The 27,994-nt window shown below is 40.4% G+C and overlaps 4 protein-coding genes across 4 annotated transcripts; 1 reads left to right on the forward strand and 3 right to left on the reverse strand.

The window, feature by feature from the left end:
- Nucleotides 1–75: 75 nt before the first annotated feature.
- MONOS_12913 (uncharacterized protein) lies at nucleotides 76–1,301 on the forward strand (the record flags this gene model as incomplete). The annotated part of the gene is made up of 3 exons (XM_067865573.1): nucleotides 76–172; nucleotides 236–1,080; nucleotides 1,284–1,301. 3 exons carry the CDS (start codon nucleotides 76–78, stop codon nucleotides 1,299–1,301), a joined length of 960 nt encoding a protein of 319 aa, XP_067732103.1.
- A 33-nt stretch (nucleotides 1,302–1,334) lies between these two features.
- Nucleotides 1,335–3,003, reverse strand: MONOS_17249 (uncharacterized protein). The gene is made up of 4 exons (XM_067870150.1): nucleotides 2,923–3,003; nucleotides 2,772–2,799; nucleotides 2,224–2,717; nucleotides 1,335–2,149 (listed from the first exon to the last, which is right to left on the reverse strand). The coding sequence occupies exons 1-4, from the start codon at nucleotides 2,938–2,940 to the stop codon at nucleotides 1,604–1,606; spliced, it is 1,086 nt and encodes a 361-aa protein (XP_067732104.1). The 5' UTR covers nucleotides 2,941–3,003; the 3' UTR covers nucleotides 1,335–1,603.
- A 71-nt stretch (nucleotides 3,004–3,074) lies between these two features.
- Nucleotides 3,075–23,550, reverse strand: MONOS_12914 (uncharacterized protein). The gene is made up of 4 exons (XM_067865574.1): nucleotides 23,466–23,550; nucleotides 23,158–23,407; nucleotides 13,783–23,099; nucleotides 3,075–13,692 (listed from the first exon to the last, which is right to left on the reverse strand). Exons 1-4 carry the CDS (start codon nucleotides 23,508–23,510, stop codon nucleotides 3,328–3,330), a joined length of 19,977 nt encoding a protein of 6,658 aa, XP_067732105.1. The 5' UTR covers nucleotides 23,511–23,550; the 3' UTR covers nucleotides 3,075–3,327.
- A 69-nt stretch (nucleotides 23,551–23,619) lies between these two features.
- On the reverse strand, nucleotides 23,620–25,836 carry MONOS_12915 (pre-mRNA-processing factor SLU7; the record flags this gene model as incomplete). Its single annotated transcript, XM_067865575.1, has 4 exons — nucleotides 23,620–25,357; nucleotides 25,413–25,516; nucleotides 25,580–25,683; nucleotides 25,763–25,836. The coding sequence occupies 4 exons, from the start codon at nucleotides 25,834–25,836 to the stop codon at nucleotides 23,750–23,752; spliced, it is 1,890 nt and encodes a 629-aa protein (XP_067732106.1). The 3' UTR covers nucleotides 23,620–23,749.
- Nucleotides 25,837–27,994: the final 2,158 nt, after the last annotated feature.

A 27,994-nucleotide genomic window follows, 5' to 3' on the forward strand; every position in this document is an offset into this window, starting at 1 on the left:
TAATAGTTTGTTTTTCAGATGGAAAATGTTTTTAACGATAGCAATGAAGAAGATACACAATTTTTTGAAGATTCAATGTCCGCCACGGATAACCATGTGAAGCTTCATCCGGAGCTGAAGACTGAAACTCCGAAGAATTTGGATATCAACCGACTGGATGTTTCGTGCAGAAGTGTTTGAAAACCATGGTTTAAAACATTCGATGAGCTGCATGAAAAGTTCCATTACAATCAAGCTTTGATTGTAAATATCGACGAATCTTCAACGCGCGTTCCTTCAGACACAAAACAGCTTGTTGTTCACACTTCAGATTCGAAAGCAGGTTTTACGAAAGAACCACCAAGAATGATTAATTCCACATTCGTGGCAGCTGTTGCAGCGGGCGTATATGCTTTTCCTTCAGTCATTTTGTGGCCAAGCGTCAACCTGCCAGATGAGCTGAAATGCCTATTATCTCCAACGCTTGAGATATGGGCAAATGAAAGCAGCTGGATGGACAACGTGTGCCTTAAAAGGGATGCTCTCACAGTTCTTCTTCTTTCTGTCATCGAAAGAAGAAAGCGCATGTCACTTGAAAACGAACACATTCTTCTCCTTCTTGACTCTCATTCATCTCGCGCAGATCCATCGATCTGGCAAGAATTCCAAAAACAACAAGTCGACGTTTTAACCTTCGTGCCACACAGCACACACCTCTGTCAACCACTGGACAGAGGAGTGTTTGCTGTGTTCAAATCTGAACTGACAAACAGATTTGAGGCTCCCTCTTCTTCTTCATCTTCCTCCAAACGAGCAGCAATTTCCGACGTTCTGCCTCAAGCTATCCACACTGCATTATCACCTTCTGTAATTCAGAAAGCTTTCGTCTGCAGTGGTGTTCTGTACAATTCTTCTGGGCCAGTTCTTTTGAAACTGCCCGAATCTTCAATTTACCCTCTTCCATCACGAAGAAATAGATTCAACTTTTATGGAAAAGTGATAACCGACGAAAATCTTTTAGAGAAATGGGAAAATCATTTGAAAATGAATATTGAAAGGAAAAATGAAATGGATGAAAAGGAGAAAGATGAAGTGAAGACGGTTGTGGATGAAAAGAAAAAAATAAAAAGAAGATTTCTTCATGTGAAAAACGATGATTCTGATGAAGAAAAGAAAGATAATGCATTAAATCGAGCTGAAGGAAAAAGGAAAGTTATCAGAAGAATTAATTCTGATTTTGTTTTCTTCAAATTGTGTTGTTTTTTGAGCTTTTTGCACTTCATTTTTTTTTATTCGGAATAAAGAAAAAGGGTCAAGATTAAATAATAACCCTAATTCACACAAAAAAATGAAGATTTATTTGGATTAGCGATCTTGTTCTTTTTGATTATGAAATGATACAAAAAAAGTGGATTCAATGAAATTATCATATTTGAACTTTGATGCATTTGTGTATTCTATGCAATCAAATCAAACTGAAATCCTTTATATTTTGGATCTCCATAAAATGAACGGATAATATCTTCCAAGCCTCCTTCTTCCAGTTTATCTAATATATCATTTTTCATATTCTTTCTAACTGCTTCGTTGTTTTCATCTTCATTCTTCCAATTCAACTTTTCAATTAGACATGAAAAAAAATTAAACATTCAATTAAAATTTCATAATTCATTGTTGATTGACTCATTTTTTCAGCCATCATGTCAATCGCTCCACATGCCATCAAATCACGAATATTTTCTGAATTTCTCATCATCAATCTGAAAAGAGCGATGCATTCAACAACAACTTTTTGATAATTCTTTTCTGAGATTTTAAACAGTCTCATCGCGCATGTTATCAATTCTGAATTATCATTTCCGAATAGGATATTATTTTCTATAAATATATTCCAAATTGAGTTGAACCATCCTCTTACAATGAAAACCTCATTATTTCTTTCATTTCTCTTCCAATCAACAATCTTTGACAGTTCTTCAAGTTCTCTTAATGCCTCTCTTGTAAAATTCAGTTCTTTCACTATCACTCCTTCTAAGCTTCTTTCATTATTAAATCGACTTATCAAGAATCCCCAAGCTGATTGATATGCAAGTCGCGTAAGATTGCGGTGCTCTTGATGATATTTGATGATTTCTGATATTTCCTTCAAATACATTTCTTTTTCTATTGCCTTTTCATTTTTATTAAAAAAATCGTCAAATTAAACAAAACAATTTTTCATATTAAATAAAAGAAAATGCGAACATCCCAGTTCTTTAAGTTTCCCAAAGTCAACAAAGCAATTTCTACTTCTTTTTGTGTATCTGCGCTCTCATCTTTCTTCAAAGCAGCTTTCAGCAGACAAGGCACACAAATCGATAGTAATTTTGTCGAAGGTTCGTTGATGAGTAAAAGAGAGCATTCGCAAACATCAATCAACAGCTTTTCATTTTTTCCTTCTTTTTTCTTTTCTTCATCCACAATAATCTTTTCCAGTCTTTTAGGTAATGGAGTGTATTCAAACCTCGTACCAAAATTTGTTATCAAAGATTTGTTAATACCCATATACTTTAGTAAATGAATTATATTATCTTGAGACAATTTCTTTTCTTCAAACATATTATTCACTTTGAAGAACGTTTCTTCACTCACCAAGTACTCCACTTCTTTCTCGTCCATCTCATTCATCCATTTAACGAATTCACAAACTTTTGATTCTCGCTCATCAGAAGAACAATTTTCAAGATCGGAAAACATTTCTGTGAATTGAACATTTCTTTATGACAGAAAATTCTTTTAATAGAAAAACAAACTTGAAAAGGTTTCCATGGATGAAGCTTTCTGTTCGTGCAATTTCACGCATTTATAAAATATTCAAGATTTTCGGGATAATTATCCATTAAAAAGATGTGAAATAAATGTTGATTATCAAATGGTTAAAACACATATTAAAAAGTTCAAAACTGGCGAATAAGCTATCATTGCTGTTTGGTTTCTTTCCTTTATCTTTTCCGTTAAACGGTTTTGAGTTATGAAAGTGCAATAATGGTAATTATCTTGATGGTAATGGGAGTGTTTTTCTTTTTTGATTAAAAATAGAAAATAATTCAAGTGTTAATGAAAGTACTTTAACTGTTTTGTAAATGAGTGACAGAAATTTTCAGAAAAAAATTTTAATTCTGAGTTGTTCTTTTACAAAAAAATAACTATCAAAATGAAAATACGAAGTGAGAAAGTTTTGCTGCATTCGGGAAAAATATCAAATATTTGTGGAAAAGATATAAAAAATTAGATGCGAGCAAAGTTAATTTAAAAACAACAATAAGTTTTTCTTCATTTTTTTGATACAATTTATTTTTGAAAGCTGTTTTATTTTGATGAAGCTTCAATCACAATTCCTGCAATTCTCATAACATTAATTGCAGATAACACAATACTTTTAGGAGATGAAAACGAAGACAAAGGAATGAATTGGGAGATGGCTTTAAACAGTGGATGGATCCTGTCAGAATCAAGAATGCATTGACGAACATATGATGAACGTATGAATGAAGGATGGAGTTCAACAAGAAAACGAATAAGATTGCATAAAGCAAAAAAGAAAGAAGAAGACGCTAAAGGAATTCTATTCCAACGAGTTATAACTCTTTCGTTTCCGGTTGATGGCGCATCGGTAAGAGCCAATATGCATTCTGCTATTGGAGATGCAAACACAAGAAGACTAATCAGATTCTTCAGATAGCTGTTCCATTTTGCATATCTTTCTGATTCGCTTTTTTTGATCTTATTTTGTTCTTCAAAATCATTCGAACTATTTTCGCTTGTATTTTGTGTTGTCTCATTTGAAGTTATTGAGAGAGAAGACGAACTTTCTGCTTCTCTGAAACTTTCATCTTTTTCATTGCAACTTCCCATCTCTCCAACAAACAAGTGAGCCATTCTGTCCAAGTTGCTTTCAATTATTGAATAATCTTCTCTGACAGCCAGGAACGAATGGATAAAGAACGGAGAAGATATCAGCTTGAGATAAGAGAATGAAAAGCCAGGCGTCACAAGAGGAGAAATAACACCAAGAACAGACGAAAACATTTCTGTGTACACATTCATCAATTCGAAAGCACTTATTCTGCTTTGCCCAGTACGGACATTTGAAACATTGGAATTTATTGAAGTTGCTGGAGTCAATTGAGCTGATGATGAAGATGATGCAGTTTCTGCCTGTGGATTGACGCTGAGCAAAGGAAGAGTGGAAACAAGAGCTTTCTCACTTTCACCTTCAAGTGACGATGTTGGTATTTGTGATGCAGATGAGGTTCTCGAATGCTGACCTTGGGCTTTTGGTTGATTCTTCTCAGAACTATTTTCTCTTTGTTTTTGCTTGGCTCCTCCAACTGCAGCGCTTGAGAATTGTTCTTTAGCCTTTGTTTTTTCATCAGCCGACTTTTCGTCACTTCTCTGAACTGTTTTAGCATTCAGTAATGGAGCAAACGATGATGCATACTTTTGTAAATCAGGAGAAGGAATGGACGAACGAAGAGTGCGAGAAGGAGCAGGCATTCGTGAAAGAACAAATCCGAAAAGATGAACCAGAATTCGCAAAAATGGAGATTGGAGAATTGAAATGTGGCTGTCCAACGAATAGTGAAGAATTGATTCAGAGATGATAATAAGCGTTTGACGGAAAAGTGATATGAACTCAGAAGATGAAAAGAAAGGAATGAAGAAGAAAGATGAAGGTGCAGTGATCGATGAATGAGAAGAAAATGGAGACAGAGGATTGTGTGGATCAGTTACAAAAAGAGATGTTGAAGATATTCTCATCCCATTTGACAGCGATGAAGAAGAAGACGAAGAGCAGAGATTGAATCCCAAAAGAAGAACAAAGTGACAAAATGCATCTGCCATCTCATAGTCGAAATGGCAACTTCGAAACGGTTGTAATTTTGGTTGAAACTGCTTTGTGCTTTTTCCATCTCCAACTGTAGGCTTTTGTGCTTCCACACCAGTTGCATTCGTGGAAGAAGAAGAAAAAGAATCAACATCTGCTTTTTTCTCAATGCCTTCTGTAGAGAGCAACTGTTGGCTTTTGTTTGTTCCCTTTCCATAATCCACATAACCCAATTTGATCGTGTTTGAATGAGCAGTTATCGGATTTGAAAGCGATCTCTTCAGTGCAAAGTTCAAAAATAGTCGTAGGAATGGCACAATGAACATAATCTGAAGTGAATCGTTATTCGATTCAGAAGCTGTTGATGCAGCTTGAGTTAATGGATGTGATGAAGCATGTTCTTCATTCTCGGTATGAACAGAATCTTCTGTTGAAACTTGAGTTTGTGAATCAACTATCTGTTCATCTCTAGATGACTCTGCTGCAAAAGCTGCTGTTGATACTTCCGCTGAGGCAGATGCCCTTGCTTTAGCTGCCTGAATTTCCTGTTGTTTCCTTTTCCATCCTGCCATAAACTGCTTCATCTGATAAACGATGCAGAGGAACACTCCATCAACGTGGCGCTGCAGTTTTGTGAACGAAGCGAGAGTTGCAATTGTCAAAGGCTGATCTTCCATCTTTTTCCAGACAGACTCTAATTGTGAAATAGATGCTGAGAATGAAAGGAACAGATGAAGCGTAGTTTGTATCATCTCAAGCGGAATGCTCACCATTCGTCTGGCATTGTCTTCTTGTGTTGTCAGATGCACAAGCATGTGAAGAGGGATCGGCCTTTCTAAAATGAATGTGTCTGAAGGCTGCTTGCTTTTAACAGCAATTGTTCTGAATCCAACATATGGACGATTGGATCCAAAGTACAACGAAGGTGTGCCAGGATGATTTGGTTGATTTCTCAGTGCCTCATCCATCGTAATTGGGGCAACGATAACAATTTTGAGCTCAGAAGAAAGAACTGGATTGACAACTTCGTATGATGCTTCAATTTGATTGCTATCGATACGTCGCATTATCTCATCGAATTTGCTGCATTCGCAATGCATTCGGTAAAACATTGTATCAACGCTGTTGAAAACCGTGTCAATAATACCAACACTTGTTTGACTCTCCATAAACCTGTGTGGTTCTTGTGATATCTCTTGTGCAAGTTCTTCAGCACCAATAGAAGAAGAAGAAGATGATGATGATGGAGATGATGCAGAAGTTGACTGAGAAGGAAGCGACTGCAAATCAAACTGCCTTGACTCTGAAGCGCTCATCACATATGTGCCATCGTGCAGAGCTGTGCAACAGATCCTCTGAAGATGTGTTATCAGATCGTTGTTCTCCTTTAACTGCTCCCAAAACAAGATCCAATACTCAACAGCAGCCACAAGCGGACGCAAAGACAAAATGGCTGGTGAAAACTTGAGTTTGTCTGATGATGTTGGATCAGACAAAGGCGATGAAGAAATCATGCTTTGAATATCCTCCATGCTTTCTGCTCTGTCTATGTTGACAGCGTTGAGTGGAGTGAGAAACAGTTCGAGCAAAGTGCAGACAAACGACATCGCGCAAAGTGCATTGGGAACAGTTGAAATGTCGATCGCAATATCATTCCATTCAGACAGGAGAAGGGCATTTCCACCTCTGTTCGTTCTTTTGAGAATATGTACTTCTTTCTCTGCTTCTTCAACTTTTTCTGTAACAGATGTTGTTAAATGAGTTGAAGGATAATTTTCATCTGATCCTTTTCTATTTTTGTTTGCGTATGTATTCTTTTTGAACAAAGCAAGCATTGTGTTGCTGAGAGCAGTCGAATAGAATTCAAACAGCTCTTCAGAAGACAGCAGACAGCTGCGAAGCAAATAAGACAAACTTGCAATGTGCTGCAGCTGCATAAGCACACACCAATGTGCCCTTTCCTTGTGACCGAGTCTGCTTGTCAGCAAATACAGCTTCATTGAATCTGTTGGACCTAGCACAATCTCATTAATTCTTGCAATGGCAGAATCAGATAAGGAAGAAGAAGAAGCAGAAACAGAAGCAGACGACGCAACTGATTGAGATCGTTTTGACGATATGGAAGAATGTTCAACTTCTTCATCTGCTATCTTTGAATCTGTTGTTGTTTTGCTTGCTTCTTCTTTCGATTGAGTTTTTCTCTCTGTTTCTTGTTTTGATTCTGTTTTTGAATCGTTATTTGTTCTTGATTCTGAACTTGCATCCTTTTTCGATTCTGTTGAAGTCTTTTTCTCTTTCTCTTTCCCCTTTTCCTTCTCTTTTCGTTTCTCTGCTTCTCCTTTTTGTGCTTTTGATGAATTTGTGGTATTTGCTGCTTTCTCTGTTTGTGAAGCAGGTGAAGATGAAGGTGATGGCGAATCGATTTGAGTTGCATTATCACCTTTTGATGCTTCATTACTCTTTGTTTTTTCAGATGACTGAACTTTGTCTGCACTTTCTCTCTGAGCTTGATCAGAAGATGGTCTCGTTGAATTGTCTGCTTCGGAATGTTTATGTGATGTGCGAATCTCATCTCCACGACAAATGATTCTATTGTTCATGAGAAGTCCAGATTTCAGTTCTTCAAAGCAGAATGTTGTGTTAATTGTGTTGTTTCGAGAGATAACAAGACAGTTGATAAATTGTGGAGGAACACATGTTGGTAGTGCTATTGGTGTGAATGGATTCAAATTCGGATGAACGATTGACTCTGAAAATTGAGAATTCGCAACCTCGTCTTTTTGAGATACTTCAGTTTTCCCTTGTTTTTGGTTATAGTTTGGAGATGAAGGGCTTGCTTCACTGGAAGCAGAAGAAGAAACAGAATTATCAACTGAAGATTCATTGTTTTTGTTGGGGTTGCACCATCTTTGTCTAACACGTGTTGCAATGCCCAATCCTTCATCAGCAACAGCTCCCATAATTCCAACCAGCACAGCCTTTGGTGAGCGAGAGAACAACATCTCCAGCAGCTTCCCATTGGTTTCAATGAAATTGTCTCTGAATTCTGTTGGAAGGAATTCGACGCGAGGGAATGCAGAGTGATTGTAAAGATAAATGTGCTCTGCATTCGAAGGCAGAAGAAGCGATTCCTGTTCCAATTGATCAGATTTTGGCAGAGGACGATAATTGGGATATGTTCTACACACACAAAGAATACACCATTGTCTGGATGCATCGCCCATCCCGCTTCTTACTCTCTCTTTGAGCATATTGTCAGTCAGCGTCATCGGATGCTGTGTGGAAACCTTGTTTCCTTCTTGTTCTGGATGTGTGTGTGAATTTGATGGTAGATTGGCGCTATCATTTTTCTTATTCGCTCCAACTGCATTCGAATTCTGTGTTTCTTTTTTCACCACTTTTTGCACTTCAGCTGCGTCATTTGCAGACAAAACGTAAACTCTGCCTGTCTTTGCGCACATTGCAGGGTGTGTGGAAGGAACAACACAGACAAATGGAGGATAGCCCTGCATCATCTGCCGAGCAACCAGCCTGGAGAAGTTAGACAGCAGCTCGTGGTAGAACATGTGGAACAGATACAGCATCTCATTGGAAAGGGCTGTTGAGTAACGATAGCCCGCTCGTATAACTTGGGCTTCTGTTGTGTTCTGTTTGTCATCGTTAGAAGAAGAACGACTAATCAGCTTAAGCAAAAGCTCTTTTTTGCGTTCAGCTAAAAGTTCAGTAGAGGATGTGGAAGAAGAAGAAGATGATGATGCATTTCCAGTTTCTTCTTGAACTTTCTTCCCTTCTGTCACATTCAGCTTTGAAGGAACCTTACCTGTCGATCCATTGTTACTGTTATTACTCTCACCAGAGCCAACTTCTTGCTCTCTTTTAACTTTGCTCCAGCAATATTCACCAAACCCAATGGCTTTCTGATGAATGAAGTTTCTGCACTCGTTTTCAGTTCCGCGAATCAATCTGTTCAATTTGCTGAATGATCGTGAAATCATCTGGCTTTGTTCAGATTGGATGAACAAGAGTTCCACTTGAAGATGAGTGAGACCATCAGTCAATGGTTGCAAGATGTGCTTTTCAATCAGATTGAGACGCTGTTGTGAAAGAGAATCTTCACACTGAGAGGAAGAAGAAGAGGAGGAAGAAGAATCTGATTGCTGTTTTGAACAGGTGATGCAATCGGAAAGAGGAGAGAACAAATAACTTTCCAAAAGTCTCTGCAGATCTGAATGAGGAATGAACGGGCACTTCTGTGAATAGGATATGTTCTCATCTTCTTCTCTTCGTTCTCCTTTTTCTCCTTTTGCTTCTTCTATTTCAGTTTTGGATTCTGCCTCTCCTTCTGCCTCCACTTTAACCTTACTCCCAGTATTTCCAACTTCTTCGTCTTGCTGTTCTGAACTTTCAGAATTCAATGTCTTTCTCTTGCTTTTCCATATTTTTTCCTTCTCTTGTCTTTCTCTGATCAAAGAGCGCATTGCGTTCAAGTCAAAACTCCACAGTTTTATTTGCATTTCAGACAGAATTCGCCTCTGCATCTGGTTCATCATCTCCATCCATGTTCCTTTGCACTCTTCAAATGTGCTTCCCATCACTCTCTCGAACCAACGGCATATCATCCTCTGCTCTTCCGTCTGAAGCAGAGAAAGCGTCGGAAACTGCGAGGCAGAGAAAATGCTGTGCTGATACGCCTGGATGATCTGCCTCTCGCGCTGACCGAAACGGTATAAGTCAGTCAATTCTTGTGAGTGGCTTGAGTAGAAAGGGAAAAGTGATCGCAGGTTGGCAAGATCGCGATAGAGAGGAGAACATGATTGGAGCAGGCGGTTGAGTGTGGGCACTGAAAAGTTGAGTATTTCATGATGAGACATTTCGCGCACACGAGGCTTGAGGTTGTCCAGGAATATTCCAAATGCTTCGGCTGGCTCGCCATTATGATCCAAATACAATGACAATGAAGAAGAAGAATGAGACACTCTTTCAGATTTCTCCTTTGCTTCTTCTTTCATCGTATTCTTCTTCTCGATGGCATTCTGTTCTGCTGCTTTGACTAAAGAAGAATGTCCATTCAACGAAATTGGTGTGAATTCAAATGGATCGTTCATCTGAGAAGATTTTGGTGAAGCAGCTGTATTTTGTGCTTTCTCTTTTTTGTTGTTCTTCTTCTGAACTTCCTTCGTTTTCTCTGTTGACGCTCCATTCAACAGAAGTGTTATCAGTGACATTAGTGAGTCTACACTTGGGATGGACACTTTGCCTTCTTCAGATGTGTTTGAAGAGTTGTTAACTTGAAAAGAAGATGATGAAGAAGAGGAAGAGTTGGAAGAAGATCCTGATGTTGTCTTCAATCCTGTTGTCTGTTTATTTTTATTAGTCATCACAGCTGAGCCAGAAGATTCTTGTACCATCTTCTTCATTGCCTTTTCCCTCTCCTCTTTGATAAGCTCAGGCAAATGTGACATCTCCTTCACTGCTGAGTCAACATACATCGCACATTTCCTTTGTGTTGCGCTGAACTGACTGTAGCTGTGGTTCACTCTTTCTCTCACAACAGCATTTGTGATGTCTGCACTGCTGCTGATGTTATTACTGTGATTGGGTGAGGATCTGCTGATCACAGACAGCCATGGAAGAGATAGTAATGATGAGTCGAAATAGAAAAACAATGGAGAAAAGGCAAAACGAAGTGCTAATTTGTCTAGCAATTCCTGATGACGAGATAAATTGCTTGATGATGATCCTGTTTCATTCTTCCTCTCTTTCTCTTTCTCTTTCTCTTTCCCACCTTTCTTTTTCTCTTCCTCCTTCTCCCCCTTCATCTCTTTTCCAACAAGATTGTTCTTTCCCACATTCTCCCCTGACCTTGCAGCCAGCACCATCTCCATCTTCTCCACCGTATTTACAATCTTCTTCCAATCCATCGCATTCATCGCTTGTCTCGCTGCTGTCCGGAAACTCAGCAGATTCTGCACAAAAGACGGCAGCCGCTGCAGAAACTGCCTCAAAACATCGTCTGCAACTGCGTGGCTGAGCTGGCTGCTCATCCAAATGGAGATCTTTTGAGCAATTTCTTCTCTTTCTGAAGGAGGAAGGCTGGTGGCATTGACAGAGAAGGAAGGGGCTGACTGCAAAGAGGACTCGATGGGAGAGTCGAGGAGTTCGGGATATGAAGAAGGGGATGAATAAGAGGAAGAGGATGTGGTTGATGGCAAAGAAGGAACATATGAAGAAGAAGAAGAGGAGGAGGAGGAAGAATAAGTTGAAGAAGAAGAAGAAGACAATGACGACGAAGGTCGATAAATTCTCTTTTTGCTCAGAGCAGCAGAAGCAGCATCGGAAGAATAAGGCTTTGCAATAGGCACAAAAGGAGGAATAGCAGCTGGCTGTGGAAGTCTTGTTTGTGATAACAAGACAGAAGAAGGAGAAGATGAAGATGAGGAAGAGGAAGCAGAAGAAGAATTAGGAGAAGACGTAGGAAGATGTTGTGCAGGTGCTTTTGAGAACTGTTGAAAAGCAGGAGGAAACATCATCATCTGCTGGGGTGTTATTTGAGGAGATTGGTGAAGATTGGAAGATGGAAGAGGAACAGAAACAAGAGAGTGAGATTGAGATTGAGATTGAGGCTGAAGTTGAAGCTGCATCGGAAGCTGTGATTGAGATTGCAACTGAGGTTGAATCATTCCTTGTGAGGAAGATAATGAAGAAGAAGAAGAAGATGAAGAAGAAGAAGAAGATGATGATGATGAAAGAGGAGAAAGAGAAGGAGAAAGAGCAGAACTCGTTCCATGTTTAAGAAAGTGATTCTGTTGAGCTTGCCTTTGTTGTTGTGCTTGTTGCATCATCATCATCGCCATCGCCATTTCTTTTGTGTTTTTCTTCTTTTCTGTTTGATTAGTTGAAGGAGAAGGAGGAGAAGAAGAAGAAGATGATGATGATGATGATGAAGACGATGATGAAGATGCAACTTCTTTGTCTAATGCTCTGCTTATAAGCATCATTGTGAATTCTTTCCCTTCTCTTTGGAGGCAGTTGAGTGACATGAAGAGTGCAACAGAAGACACAAATGAACGGCCGACGGTGGCGATGGCATCGACAATGGGCTGATCAGCACATTTGGTTGTCATTGGGAAGAGAGGGTTCTCAAGAAGAGAAGAAGAAGAAGAAGAAGAAGAAGAAGATGATGATGATGATGATGATGAATTTTGTTGTTTCTCTTTTTTCTCTGTTTGTTTTCCTTTTCTGTCAGCAAATGGCACAAATGACATTGTACGAGAAGAGGCAACAGGAAGGAAAAAGAAGTCTTTGAAGAGAACGTTTTTGACAAAGGCAAAGCCGATTGAAAGAGTTTGTTTGGCAATCTGTCCAATCAGCTTGCGGGCGAGGCAGATGAAGCCGTGACGGAGAGAGAGAAGGAAGTCTGAAAAGAGAAGGAGATGGCGAGGGATGGAAGTGACTGAGGAAGGAGAGGAAGAAGAAGGAGAAGAGGAGGAAGAAGAAGTTGAAGAAGAAGAAGATGATGATGATGAAACTGTTGATGTTGTTGGTGGTGCTGATACAAGAGGAGGCTTTTGGTGTGGAACAAACGAAGCAGAAAGAGAAGAAAACGTATCTTCATGTGAAGCAGAAGCAGAAGAAGAAGAAGAGAAAGAAGATGGAACAGTTGCTGTCAGCTTTTGTGGAGCATTAGCATTAGCACCTCCATTCATATTCATGTTATTCATGTTAACATTGCCAATGATGTTGAGAGGTGTGGCTGGTCTGGCAGACAGAGGAGGTTGCATCGAAGGCACAAAAGGTGCAGAAGAAGTGGAAAGACCAGCAGAAAGATGAAAATTGGGAGGTCTTTGAGAAGAAGAGGAAGAAGAAGATATTGATGACAATGATAATGATGATGGTTTTAGAGAAGGTGAGGTTGAAGAAGAAGAAGAAATAGAAGATGGAGTGTATTCAGGTGCCAGTAAAGAAAGTTGTTTTGAAGATGACGAAGACAATGAAGAAGAAGAAGAAGAAGATATTGAGGAAGAGGAAGAGGAAGAGGAAGAGGATGATGATGATGATGATGATGGAAAAGAAGAAGGAGAAGGAGATAATCCAGGAACATTCATATGAGGAGCAGGTGTTTCAATCAAAGGCCCTCTCTTTCTGTATCCAAACATATTCAGTGCCAGCTGCCTCACAAATGGATCATATTTCACAAATTGTTGTTGTTGTTGCTGCTGCTGTTGCAATGACATTTGCTGAGCAGACTGCAATGAATGCGAAACAGACTGAAGAAGCATCGAAACAGCCTCTGGGTTGAAGTCGTCGTTGTTCAATGGCTCCATCCGCAATGAATGTGAACTGAGCAGTTTCTGAGCATCGTAAGTGCGGCGGATGAGGAGGTGTGCGAAAACAGCTGGGCAAGTGATGCAAGGCGGAGAGCTGATGACAGCAGCACCGGGAGTGAGAGGATGAGAAGAGGAGGATGAAACAAGGGGCTGAGAAGAAGAAGAAGAAGTTGAAGTGGAAGAAGAGGAAGAAGAAGAAGGGGGAAGGTTGGGCTGGATGACTGGGCCGAGGGAAAGAGGGCTGGAAGGAAGAGTTGGAGGGAGAGAAGTAAAGAGAGGAGGATGGGGTGAAGGATGATAAGGGGGCATGAGAGAGAGAGAAGAAGAAGAAGAAGAGGAAGGGAAAGATGAACAAGCAGATGAAGATGATGATTGTGATTGAGCCAATGAAGCCTGTGCTGCTTTAAATGCAGCCATGTCTTCGTGTAAAGGAAATAGCGATTCTTGAGACAGCTGCAGGGCATGGAACATCATCTGTATCTCAAATTTGACATACATCCGAAGGGGAAGCAAGCTTATCTGGTTGAGCAGAGCGAATATAGACATCACCCAAGGTTGGCTGGGGGTGAAGACAGCTGAGTTTTTGATAGCGTAGAAGATGCGGCAGACAAAAGCGAGCACAAGAGACAACCTTCCTTCTGTGTAGCCAAACATGATCAGCTGTTGGATGTCTAGTTGTTTGGCGAGGATGGGCTTGTTGTGCTTGAGAGTAAGCAGACCGACGAATGTGCCGATGAGACGGAGGTGCTGCTTGACATTGGTGACATTGTCGGAAATGGAATTGAGAGAATGAGAAGGAAGAGTGGAATGAGAAGAGAGAGAAGAGGAGAGAGAAGAAGAAGGATTGAGAGAAGGGGTGAATGTGTGGATGGAGGAAGAGGAAGAGGAAGAGGAGGAAGAAGAAGAAGATGATGATGATGATGATGATGTGATGGAAGAAGAAGGAGGAGAAGGAGAAGGAGAAAAAGAAGGTGAAAGTGATTGAGTGTTGGCACTGTTATTGTTGTTTCCTGATGAAGAAGCAGAATTATGTGGAGTGAGGATGGAAGACAAGTTGATTGGATTTTGTGGCTGTGGCATTGTGAATGTGACTGCAGTTGAACCAGATGAAGATGAAGAAGAGGAAGAAGAGGAAGAAGAGGAAGAAGAGGAAGAAGAGGAAGAAGAGGAAGAAGAAGAGGAAGAGGAAGAAGAAGCTGAAGAAGAAGCCGATGATGTATTATTATTACTCACTCCCTGTGGATGCAGTGGAGTTGAATGCATCAGCACAATAGCTGTCTTTATGCATTGAGTGAGCACTTGTCTCTGTAGCACTTTGTCGTGTGTGTTGCAGATGAAGTCAGCATAACTCTGCAGATGCTGCTCTTCCTGTGACACCCTCACAAACAGAATGTATTTGGCGATGAATTGCACAAAAGATGGAGAGGAAGGCGGGGGAGGAGGAGGCATGTTTGCCAAGTCAACCAATCCATCTTGTCTTTTTGCAATTTCTTTCTTCAGCATCGATGCATATGTGTCAACATGGCTCTGATAGGACTTTCTGTGTTTGTCTGTCTCCTTCTGCAGCTTCTGAGCGAAGGCAATTGCATCGTCTTCGGTTGTGGCTGGGGAGATGTTGTTCCAGCAGCGTGTGATGTATGCTTGCAGCTGATGAGGAGGAATGTCAATTACATCGTTCTCTTCACTCACTGCTTGATTCATTGAAGCAGGCACCATCAGAGAGAACGAGGAGACGACTGAGGAGAAAGTGCCACGGCGGTAGGAAAGAGGAGGAAGAGAAGAAGATTGCTGCTGCTGCTGCTGCTGCTGCTGTTGTTGTTGTGTTGATTGTGACTGAGACTGTTGAGACTGTTGTTGCTGAGTGGTTGTATAGAGAGAAGGAGAAAATGTGGGGATGGGTGAAGGGAAGGAGGATAAAGAGGGGAATGATGGAGTGGCAGCGAAGGGATGCTGGTGAGAGAAGAAAGAAGAAGATGTGGATGATGATGAAGAGGAAGAGGATGAAGAAGAAGAATTCGTTGGAGTATAATATTGATTTCCCATTGGATTGGATGGGTATGTATCGTTAGATGCAGTCAAACCAGGTGGAAGTTGAGTGATTAAAGAAGAAGAAGACGACGATGATTGCTTTAAAGATTTGTTTGAAGGAAGAACAAATGCAGGGGCAGAAGCAGACAATGAAGATGTGGAAGAAGAAGAAGAAGAAGCATTTTGTTTCGAAATTGACAGAAAAGAGGGAGAATTTGAAGGAGTGAATGGAGCAATGGATGCACTGAGTGAAGGAGAAGGTGTGTTTGAGGGAGAAATATTTGAATCTTTCAGCTGTTTCGCCTGTTGTTTACTCAAACCTCCTCCTTGTGCTTCAGAAAGCTTTCCTAATTTCTCCTGTTTCTGTTTATTTTCTTTATCTTTCTCTTCTTTCTCTCTCCTTTCTCTCTCCTCCTTTTCTCTTTCTCTTTCTCTTTCCTTCTCTTTCTCTCTTTCCATTTCCATCTCTCTCTCCAACTCTATCTTCGCTCTTTTGTCTTCCTCATCCATCTCCTCCCTTGCCATCCTCGCCTTCTCCATCTCAAACGCTGCTCTTGTTCTTTCCTCCTCCATTCGCATTGTCTCTCTCATCTGATACTCCCTCTTCCTCTCCTGCTCACTCTCTCCTTCTCTCAACAGCTGCACATCTTCTTCTCTGCTCACACGCACTTCCAGCTCCCACATCATCCTTCTTGCCTCTCTCTCTGCTTCTTCTCTCCCTTTCCTTCTCCTTCCTTCTCCTTCCCCTCCTTCTCCTCCTTCCTCTTCTCCTCCTTCTCTCTCCTCCTCCCTCCTCCTCAGCACCTCCTCCACCTCCCTCACAAACACCTGCTGCTCCTTCCTCATGGCTGGCATTGCGATTATCTCCCTCGCCATTTCTTCGTTCTCTTTGTAGTCAAATGCAGCCCTCATCTGGATGATCAGATAGATTGCTGTGCCAAACTCCATCGACTGCGGAGGAAAGGCCAGCCAGCTGCAGAGACAAGAGCAGACATCTTTTCTCTGCTCTTCTGACACCATCCGCCTCACAAACATCTGCCCCACCACAGCTGACACTCTTTCAATCACTTCTTTCATCTGAGATGGGAGAAAGAGAAGAAGAGACAAGATGATCTGTACAGTTGGCACGACACTTAATGCTTCCACTTGAAAGCTTGGAGAAATCTGAGGAAAGGGAGGAAGAGGAGGAAGTTGGGAGGTTTGTGTTTGTAATTGAGAATTTCCTTGTTGTTGTTGTGATGATATCATTTTAGCTCTGTTTTCTTGCTCTTCCCTTGTCTGCTGATACGTATTGATGTCTTCCTCTCTCTTCTGTGTGATGATCAGATACCTTCTGAACTGCTCAGCCGATTGCTCAATCTTTTCAATCAGCTCTTCCACTCTTGTCTTTCCCAGCACAAGCTCAGCAACCCTCTTCCTTGCCAGCTGTCTGCCTTCTTCGAGTGGAGAAGGAGGGTTGGATGGATCAGGAGGAGGAGGCATCTGCAGAAGCTGTTGGAGCTGTGGATCCAAATTGTGCAAGGAAAGAACTTGAGATGGAGGTTGGACTTGTTGTGACAGTGACTGAAACTGCAAGTGATATTGTTGTTGTTCCAGTTGTTGTTGTTGATGATGATGGTGTTGTGTTTGAGATTGAAGTTGTGATTGAAGTTGTTGTGCTGACTGTAACTGCAGCTGTATCTGCATCTGCATCTGTTGTTGTGTCTGAGACTGAACAGATTGTTCAGTCTGTTGCAATTGCTGTGACTGCAGATATTGCAACTGCTGCTGCAGACTCTGCTGATTTGGCTGCACTGTGTCTGCAATCTGATACAATGGCTGTACAATCATCGGCTGGAATGATTGCTCTTGTGGTTCTTCTGTTGCTGTTGAGACTTCTGTTGATGCAGATGAAGATGAAGATGAAGAAGAAGAAGAAGATGATGATGATGATAATGATGAAGATATTGTTATATTTGTTGAAGAGACAGGGGGTGTGGCTGTCACATCCATCGAAGGAATCTCATATGTCATTGATGTCATTTCTCGTGTGCCAGAAAAGTCAACGTGAGTAGCAGTGCTGTTTTCTGGTTGAGAAGCAGTTAAATTCTCTTCTGGTGCAAACAACACAAGTTTTGGTTGGATTATCCCGATGTTTGGATGATATTGAATGGTTTGGCTTTTCTCTTCTTTGCTTTCTTCATTTTCTTCTTCTTCATTATCTTCTTCTTCCTCCTCCTCCTCCTCCATATCTTCTTCTTCTTCTTCTTTTGCTTCTTTCCTTTCATTTTCTCCCTCTTCAACATGTTTATTATCATTGGAATAAAGTTCTTCTGGTGCTTGCTGTTGCTTTGCCATTTTAATTGAAAGTGTTTCATCTTCTTGTTGTGTTTCATTCTCTTCTTTCTTTTTCTTTTTGCCTTTGTTGTTCTCTTTCCCTTTGGATGTTTCGTTCTTTTTCTTTTTCATTTTCTCTTTCTCTTCTTTCTCTTTCTCTTTCCTTTCTCTCTCTTCTTTCTCTCTTCTTTCTCTTTCTTCTTTCTCTTTCTTTTCCTTCTCCTCTTTCATCTTTCTCTCTCTTTCTTCCTTTTCCTTCCTTTCTCTTTCCTCTCTCTCTCTCCTTTCTCTCTTCTTCTTCTCTTTCTTCTCCCTTCTCTCTTTCTCTTCCCTTTCTCTTCTTTCTCTCTCTTCTTTCTCTTTCCTTTCTTTCTCTCTTTCTCTCTCCTTCTGCTTCTCCCTTTCAAGTTCCCTCTTCCTCTCTCTCTCTTTCTCTCTCTCTCTTTGCTTTTCCTTCTCAAGTTCTCTTTGTCTCAACCTTTCCCTCTCTCTTTCTCTGTCTCTTTCTCTTTCTCTCTCTTTCTCTCTTTCTCTTTCCAGTTTTCTTTCGATTTCTCGCTGCTTTTCTCTCTCTCTTTCTGCTTCTCTTTCTTTTTCTTTCTTCAATTTCTCTTCTTCTTTCTGTTTTTGTTCCAATTCTTGTTGTTGAGCTTGGATTTTATCTTTCTCGTTCTCTTCCTCTTTCTCCTCCTCTTTATTTTCTGTACTCTTTTCCTTTCCTTCTTTATCTTTCTTCTGAATCTGTTGATCTTTCTTTCCTAATTGAACAATCTCTTCATCTGCTTCTTCTCCTTTTTCCTTCTCTTCTCCTTCTCTTCCTTCTCCTTCTCCTTCTGCCTCCATCTCCACCTCCCCCACAATCATCGTATCGTCTGCGGATGCTGTCGAAGCAGGAGTCTGAGCAGGCAAAGGAGATGGGCTGTCCATTTGTGCTGTTGGAGTGACGGAGAGAGAAGACAAAGGAATCAGCAGAGAATCATCTGTGTGTGTCATAAACGTGGACGCTGCTTCGGAAATCTCAGAATTTTTGCTTTTTAAAAATTCAGATTGTGATTTTGATTCTTTTTGGGATGAAGAATTGTCTTTTTCTTGTTTTGTTTCTTGTTTATTTTGAGAAGATGTCTTTGAATTTTGACTTTGTTTTTGCTTTTCTTCCTTTTGTTCTTTCGCTTTTTGTTCCTTCGCTTGTTTGCTGTTGTTCTGCTTCTGATTCTGAGTCTGAGGCTGTTGTGTTGAATTCTGTGAATCTTTCTTCGCTTTCTGATTCTTCTCCTTTTCTTTTTCTTTCTCCTTCTCCTTTTTATTCTCTTGTTTCTGGTGTTGATTATCTTGTTGTGTCTTCTCATTCTTCTTCTGTTGTTGTTGTTGTTGTCTTTCGAGTCTTTCCTGTTTTTCCTTCGCTTTCTGCTCTTGTTTCTGCTTCTTTTTGCTCAAAACTTGTGGCTGTTGATTCTGTTGCTGTGTTTGCGATTGAGATTGCGATTGTTGTTGCTGCTGCTTCTGCTTTCCTTTGCTTGTCATTTGTGTTTGTGTTTGTTGTTGGCTCTGTTTCGTCTGTGTTTGAATCACTTCTTTTCCTCCTTTCTCTGCTTTAGTCGCAGAAGAAGAAGAAGCAGAAGCAGAATCAGAAGCAGCAGCAGAAGAAGCTGAAGAAGCATCCATCGCCTCCTTCTCCTTCTCCTTCATCATCTCGTGCTGTCTGCTTATTTCTCTGCTCACTTGTGCCTGTGGATTGCACAAATGCTGAGCATACTGAGGAAACTGCGCTGCATCGCACAGAGCAGAATACAGACGAGACGAGGAATGGAGCAGCGTAACATACGAAAGAGCATCAGGATGGTGTCGGTACAAATGTGTGTTGTGCATGAAGAACGAGAAAAGAGTGACGGTATTCCGAGCTGGAATCTGATAAGTCGAGATGCCAAAGGTGTCCATCCTTTCTTTCCCGTCTCTGTCCACCAGCTTCTCCTGCATCCTCCCTCTGAAGATGGAATTTCGCACTGAGTTGATCTCCTCTGGCTCTGAATACATTGTTGTCCATTGGATCTTCGTCCCTGCTGAGCCCAGGCCGAGTGCAGTGAGGTCGACAAACGATGCCAATTGCTGATTCTCCTTCACCAGCTCCAGCAGCGTCTGGCAGAACGACGCCAGCTTCGAGGAAATGCGGTGGCTCAGAAGAGAAACAGAGAGAAGTGGGCAGCTGAGCGGGGCAATCATGAAGGGAAAGAGAGAGATGGCCAGGTTTGTGGGCGTGGGAGACGAAAAAGGAGAAACTGGCTTTGTGTTCGGCTGGAAGATGACTGTGCGGAAATGAGCAGCAATCTCAAAAATTCTTCTCTCCACTGAATGTGTGCACGCTATCCAGATCGGCGCCGTTGCCTCTCTCGCTCTCTCTCCTTTGTCTGTGCGCTCTTCTTCGTCGTCTTCCATCCCGTCGATCTCTGCCTCTTCCTCCAACTTCCACTTCTGCTGCACAAACTCCTCCAGCCACTCTTCCACATCCAGCTGCTTTTGAGAGGCACAATACAACACACAGTCAATCACAAGGCCATAAGACAGACAGCGGAAAGGGAAGGAGAAGTAGATGGGGATGATATCCTTGTCGGTTCGAGGGAGCGTCATTGGCTGGGGAGAGGAAGAGGAAGATGAAGATGATGATGACGATGACGATGACGATGAATCCTTTGCACTGCCACTTCCTCTGAGTCTTCGCATCTTCCTCTGCTTGGAAAACATTGTGAACACACTCAGCAGGTCCTCAGCAACATCTGGGCAGATCGCATAGAGCCATCTTCTGTCTATTGAATGGATGACAGAAAGTGTATAATAAGCAGAAGCAGCATAAGACATCAGCTCAAGCGATGAAAAGGGGTCAATTTCTTGTTTGAATGCCAGTTCTGGCAGAAGAGTGAGGGTGGATGGCTGAACAAACAGCTGCAGCACCAGAGTGACTGCAGGAGAAGAAGGACACTTTGAAAATAAACGTGACAGGCACATTGCTTCTACAGCTGAGACAAAGTGAGGAGGGAGCAAGAAAAGGCGGAGGAGAGCGAGAGGAAGGAGAGAGACATCACGCGAGGCATAAGCTTTGTTGATGGTGGCCATTGTGCGCAGAAGAGGAGGGATTTGATAGTCCTGCATGCCATTGATTGATGACGTGGGAAGAGGGAAAGCAGTTTTGTTTCGGGCAGATGAGAGCAGAGACAGAGGGATGGGGGGAACAGGTGTGTCTTCATTGGCAAGGAGTCTTGAGAGTGCATAGAAATAACAGTTGATGTCGCTGACTGAAGAGGAAGAGAGTATCAGAAGCGAGCAGAGCAAAGTGTCAGGCACAAGCGTGGCCACCAGAGTGAAGATGGAGAACGCTGCCTGGAGGACAGCCGCGACGTCGAGTGAGTCTTTGCCCTCAGAATAGCACAAGTTGATGATCGGGGGAAAGCTGTACGCCTTCAGCCACTTCGTGATGACTGCCATGCTCTGCGCTTTCCATCCGTTTGGCGGGAGAGGAGGGACAGGGCCAGCTAAGTTCTCTGAGATGTGCTTTTCGAAAGGAAGGAAGGAGAAGAGGATGTTTGGATTGAGTCTCGCAATAGCAACGCCAGCGATGGTGGTGAGGGTGAGGGTGATGTCGAAGACGGAGAAAGCAGAAGAGATGTTGTACAAGTCAGACAGCACGAGAGAAGAGGGAAGATGAGGATATTCCCAGTCGGCTAGTGAAAACGTGTTTTGGGGAATGGATTTGTCGGGGGAGGGAGAAGAGGAAGAGGAAGATGATGATGTAGATGATGTTGTTGAAGGAGAGGAGGAAGAAGAAGCAGAAACTGATGCTGATGATGCTGATGATGTTGATTGTGATGCACTTTTCGCTTTACTTGCCTCGTTCATTGCTTGTCTCTCCTTCACTCTGATTTGAATCAATCTTTCTGTCACTCTTCTTTCCATCTGCGGCGGAAGACACGCAAAGAAAAGATCATCCGGCGAAGAAGAAGGAATCATACTTTCTCCACCTTTTTCTTTGGATTTGGATGGAATTTCTTCGCTTGCTGTGCTATTTGTGCTTTGTATGTCTGTTTTGTTGGATTCTTTGCCTTTTCCTTTCTTTTTCTCTTTCTCGTTGTCTTCTTTTTCTCTTTCTTCCTCCTCCTTCTCTTCATCCTCATTCCCTCCATCCTCTTCATCCTCTTTCTTCTCCTTCCTTTCTCCTTCTGTTCTGATCTCTCCCCATCCACTCCACATGCTTGTCTCTTCGTCTGCATCTCTTCTCTTCATCTTCTTCATCTCTGCAAATGACACATGGCTGTCTGTCAGCCTCAAAAACGTCATGAAATACTTCAGCTGCACCGAAATGTCCTGCCAAAGCAAGTGCGACACACACATCTGCGTCTTGTCGGAGAAGCTGTTGAAGCGGAACCGCTCCAGCATAGCCAGCTCCTCCCTCCTGTTTGCCTCTCCCTTCGAGCGATGCTTCGGAATGGGCGTTTGCTCTGTGATGGATGCCACCACTGCTGCCAGCGTCGATGCATTCACCGTCACCAGCTGGTGGAACGGGAACGGCTTGAGCTTGGCCTTCTTGCTGATGGCTTCGGCAGTCAGCCCTTCCTTCATCTCTGGCTGCAGTGCAGACGCAGACGCCCTCACAGAGTTCTCTATGCGCTTCATGAACACTGTTGTCCGCTCCATCTCGCCGTTCAGCAGAGGAAGCGGCAGAGTGCTCAGCTGAAAAACAGAATTCTGCACATCGCTGGACATCGCTTCAAAGGCAGCATCGGAGAAAAAAGGCTGCTGGAAAAACTGTTTCGCGTCGGGTGAGACAAACAAGAAGATGAAATATTCGAGTAATCCGATGCTCTTCAGAGAAGAAAGGTAAGACCAGCCGAACGGCTGCTCCCGCTGCTTGTACATGTTCAGCTCTTCTTCGGGGCTGTCCACGATTATCTGCTCAATCAGCTCGCCGCTGTCGAGATGGATTCCGCCTTCGATTGGAGTGTCCAGACAGTCAACCACGTCTTTCACATCGGCTGTGACATCGCCCATCAGCCGCAGCTTCATCTCGTTCTGGCGATGCTTTGGATCGCGCCTGTGCTGCTCGAAATACACGGCTAGCATTGATACCCCGCAGACTTTGCAGTATACATTTGGCTGAGAAAATGTAGCTTGAAGTTGTTTGGAATTTATTGGATCGTTTTGCAAAGAAACATTGGCATTTGGCTGATATATCACATAGATCATCTTTGGAAGTGTAAATTTTGTCGATTCCCAGCCTTTCCACTTCCCAATGTTCCACACAACATCAAAGCTTTTTATTACAAATTGCTCAAACATATGATAATCCATTTGAGGATGGTTTCTTAAATATGAATGTCTTAAAACTGCTATAAGCGCATGTAAAAACTGTTCATATTCTTTTGATGCTTTAGCCTCTCGAGGAATTAAATGTAGCTGTCTGACCGCATGCGAAAATGTTTCAAAGTTTGTGTTATACTGAAGTTGTGAAACAAATGCAAGATTTGAAAAAAGTGAATGTGCAGCATTCAAATCAAGTACCACTCCTCGAGTTTGTTCTCCATAAAAGTTAACAAGCACTAAAATTTTATAGAATTTAATATTTATCGAAAAAATTAAAAAAATTATCTTGCAAACATGACAATTCCCCACATTCCAAGTATGATGACATAAGTGAAGCAGCAGTTCGCAAAATTTGATCATATATTCTTATTTCTTCCAGTTGTTCCATATAGCCATAAACAACAGATGAAGATATAGCTTGCAATCCTGAATTCAAAAAATATGGTGCATTTTTCTGCTGCAGCTCAATAACGCGTTCGTTTATATTTTTAATATTCTCTATATAGCGATTTATTTTTTCTTGTTGGTGAAGAAACTCCGATTGCTATGAATATGGAAAAAAATGAAGCATAAAAATTAAAATATTAAAAAGCAAGGCAAACAGATTTTGAATTTAATCGTAAAAGTTCTAAAATTGACTTTTCCATTTGTTGTAACTCATTTGATAGTTTTGAATGAAGGGCTATTTCTGAGGTCATTGCAAATTATCCTGTTTTTGTGCAAGTTCTTTTTGGATCCTTTAATAAATAAATAATGTTTTGGATCTTAATTCATTTTGAAAAAAAATATTTTTAAAATAAGTGAAATGAATTTAATAAAAATTATTTTTAAAAAAATGAATTGAATTTTTTGTGCATAATTTGATAAAGTAATTTATTGAGATGCCTCAATCTATTCCTTTCTTTGATACAATAAATCCTCTCATTGTTTGTTCGTGTATAAAAGCATCCTCTTCTTCCTTCTGATCTTCAAGTGGCATCTGTATTTCATTTCTGTGCGATTCCCTACCGCTTTTTCCTGTGCACACTGAGCCCCTAACAAACTGATGGCAGCAAGCATAGCCCCATTTGCCTTGACAATAATAAGATCCATAGATAGTTGTGTGGTTATTGACAAACACGTCTTCCTCGTATTTGGAAGAAATCTGAAGAACTTTGTGGCGAGGGTGCATCAGCGTTGAGAATGTAGTCGTCGGTGCAGCTTGACGATGAGACAGCTCAAGTTTGGAGTCTGTTGATGATGAAGATGATTGGGTGATTGACAAGGACGAAGGAGAAGAAAGAGAAGACAAAGAGGAGGAAGAGCTTGCTGGATGTGTTTGAGAGATATCAGGGAGCGCAAGCGGTGTTTCGGTAACACCTTCCTTCGCCTTTCCGTCCCGTGTGTATTCCACATACTTCTCTGTCTGTCCCAGCAGCAGCTCAAGTGGAAGTGAATCAGAAGTGCCATTCTTCTTCTTCTTCTTCTTCTTTTTCTTTTTCTTCCTCAATTCTGAGTGTTCAGAAGTTGTTCCAGCTGGCTCTGGCGCAATGCCAATCATAAATGATGCATCATCTTCCATCTTTTCGCGATCTGATAACATTTCCTTTGCGTTTCCTTTTGCTGCTGGCGAACCATCTTCTTCTTTATGCTCATCATTTGCCTTGTCTTCTTCCTCTTCTTCCTCTTCTCCATATTGCTTTTTCAGATCTTCTTCTCTTTGCTGCGCCAAAATCTTCTTCTTCTTTTCATATTCTCTGTAGGCGAGCTCTGTTTGCAACGGATTTGCGATGTACTGCACTCCGTCCTCGCCTTGTTCAGTTGCTTGCAAAGAAAACAGCTGCAACTTGGCAAACTCGATTGTGTCTCCTGTCCAACGCAGTTTGTTATCTCCCTGATACGCTCTGATCGCTGTTCCTGAGCTGCCTTCGCCCAAATTCCCTGCTCCTCCGCTGGCTGAAGAATGCACTCCTGTTCCAGTTGCACCTGATGCCTCCTCAAACGCAATGGGATCTTCATGCATTGCTCGACTTTTTGGATCATAATATGCTGAATTCAAATCAAGGTTATATAAATACTTCGCTGTGTCTTCTCTGATGCGAAGATTTCTTATAGCTGTTCTTGTTCGTGAGTCAACAAAAGCAATTGATGAAGGATCCGCAGCGCTTTCGTCTTCACGTATTCCTGCATGTTCATCTTGATCTTCTATAACATCACCAACGCTGCTTGTCGCTTTTAATCTTAATTCTTTTCGTTTTTCATCAAGCTTCTGATAACGTTCATGTACATCCTTGTAGAAATCTGGATGATATCCATTCCATATATCTCTTTTTGAATCATAATCCATTGGAAGATCTTTTTCATCAACAATAACATCATCTCTTTTTATTCCCACTCCACTCCATTTTGCTCCAATTTTTCGGGGATGTTCCAGACATTCTTTTGCAGTATGCCCCATGGCACCGCAATTAGTGCATGCTCCAGGTCTCCATTTTAATGATTGTTTTCCCTCAGCCTAAATTTTTGAATTGAAAATATAAAGTGAGCTTCGTCAGGAAATTTTAGCAAACATTTTTTCCTCTGGGATACCAAGCCTTTGAACCAAGATGTAAATCATCTCCTTGGTGAGCAACACGTTGATGATTTAGTGAATTGGTTTTTTGTTTTAAATACCCTATTTGAAAAATAATTAAAAGCACCTTAAAATATGTAATTTTTTATAAAATAGTTAACATACAAGGAGCTTGACTCATCCACTGGGGGATATGTGGGTTAATTTCTTCGCCTCCGCTTTGAGAATCTGTTCCACCATCTGTTTTTGCATTACTTGAACCAGAGCTCCTTTTTGAAATGTGAGGAAATTTTTTTTATATAATGAAATTAATACGAGAATTTAGTGGTTATCATAATTGATGCAAACATGTGTGACAAGTTCTGGACGAGTAAATAAATGAAAACTTTTTTGCATCCCATTATAATATCAATTCGATCCATAATTCTCTAAGCAATATTTTGAAATTTCTATATTTTTCTGAATAAGCTTTGATACAAATGCTTGGAAAGCGCTGGACAAATCGGTATGATACGACCAGTGAAAAATTCATATCATAATGATTTCTTTTTCATAATACAACAAGATAAATCATTTGTGCAATGAAGATATAGTCAATTTTTACAAAGAAAGTAACTTATTATTTTTTTCTATAATTGAATAATGACGAAAAAATTATTTTCGTATTGAAGCCCTAATATCTGTAAAAATGAAGTTTAAATGAAATTTCTTTTATGGTTAACCCTTATTCATGGAGTTCTGTTATAAAAATTAGTTAATAGGGTTAAAAAAAAAAAAAAAAAATAAAAAAAAAAAAAAAAAAAATAAAAAAAAAAAAAAAAAATAAAATTCAAAAACAACTTCAATTATTTTTCTTTGTAATGAAATGAGATAATGATGAATTATGCACAGAGTTTCAAAGAACGAAAATAAGCAAACAAATTTATGTGCAGCAAAAATTGATCTAACCTTTAATTATGAGTTGTAATTTCCTGAATTTAATTCATCGAATATTTTTCTCCTTTTACGTTAACGAAGCTGTGTGGTGAGTTCAATGCTTTTTGTTTTTTATTTTTTTTATTTTCACCATCATAACTGATTTCCTTCACACATTAATAATCATCATCAATTCTTCTTCTTCTCAATCTTATTCTCTTTTTCTTTTCATCATCGAATTTCTTTAATATCCTTTGTTTATATTCCTTTTCTTCACATATTTCAATATTTTCTTCCTTCTTTTCTTTCAGTTGTCGTTTTTCTTTTGGAAAAAAAATCTCCAAAAAATCCTTCTTTATTTCATTTGTTGAATATTATGTTGAGAACTTTTGAGAAGATGAAGGTGAACTTCATATCCATGACAGCACAGAAGAGATAGCTACCAGATCAACACCTGTATTCGAAAATGAAGATCTAATGACTGATGGAGTTGTTGATGCTGTAAAAGCTTCTGGCAAAGCATCTGCCAAAGCTTTTCTATATGAAGAGGTTGAAAATTGAGTTGGCCCTGCAAAAGAGTTTTGAAGAACTTTTTTGAACCTTGAAAACACACGGTTATCACAGGGTTGCAAAAGGTGAGTCATGTTAGAAGGGAAAAATTCAACGATGATATTTCTTTGTTCAGCAAATGCAATCACTTCTGAATCGAAATGAGTTCGGTGATTATTCAATAAAAGCAGTGCTTTTTTCGAAGATGAGAGTTTAAGCTTATTGACAGTTAATGGAAGCTATTTCTTTGTCATTATCCTTCAAAACAATTCAGCAGATATCCATCGTGATGAAGACGCCTCATTAGAGACATTGAATGAAGAAAAATTAGAGAATTTCTGTGGAATCTTTTTTCGAGAGTATATGCATGATAATATTTTACAACATAACTTTATTCGGGATGAATATTTATCAAAAATTGTTAATTTTCGGAAAAAGTTTTGTTTTCAGAAGCACAATTCATAGCGACTGTGTTTATAATTAGTGTTTTTTCTCAAATAAAAACGACGATTTCTTTTGGTTGTTTTTATCCTTTTTCAGCGTTCTTTTGTTGATATTAAAGTGAAATTTTCGAACCGTAATTTTTGAAAGAAAAAATATGATTTCAAAAATAATCACCCATATTTGTATATGAGGAAGATGCGACTCGTCCGGTCAAATGCACACACAAACAGTTGCATTTTCCATTTTTGGCAATGAAGATGGGGAAGGAGGGGATTTGTTTTTCAAGCAAACTAAGAATTTTTCTGTTCCATCACCTTCTCATACTGAAGATTCGTCAAAATTGCACACATCTGTCTCATTCACACGATTGACTGCGATGATGAAAGATATCATATCGAGCTATGAATGAATTGCTTCCGGAGATTATTCGTTTATTTTTGTTATTTCCATCAGCCTGAAAATTGATGTCCTGAAAGTTGAACTTCTTTTTCTCAAATCATACGAAAATTTGGAGTTGACTATATGTTTTTTTTCTTCTCTTTCGCAGCCATTATTCAAAATGTATTGTATCTTCAATAAACAAAAATAGAAAAAACAAAAAAATCAAAATTTTCAGACCATTGATTGAATATCCTTCGATCGGACGATTTTTTTTCAGGACAGAAGGGGAAT

The sequence above is a fragment of the Monocercomonoides exilis genome (assembly GCF_001643675.1).
Source record: "Monocercomonoides exilis strain PA203 chromosome Unknown scaffold10-1930038, whole genome shotgun sequence".
NCBI lineage: Eukaryota > Preaxostyla > Oxymonadida > Polymastigidae > Monocercomonoides > Monocercomonoides exilis.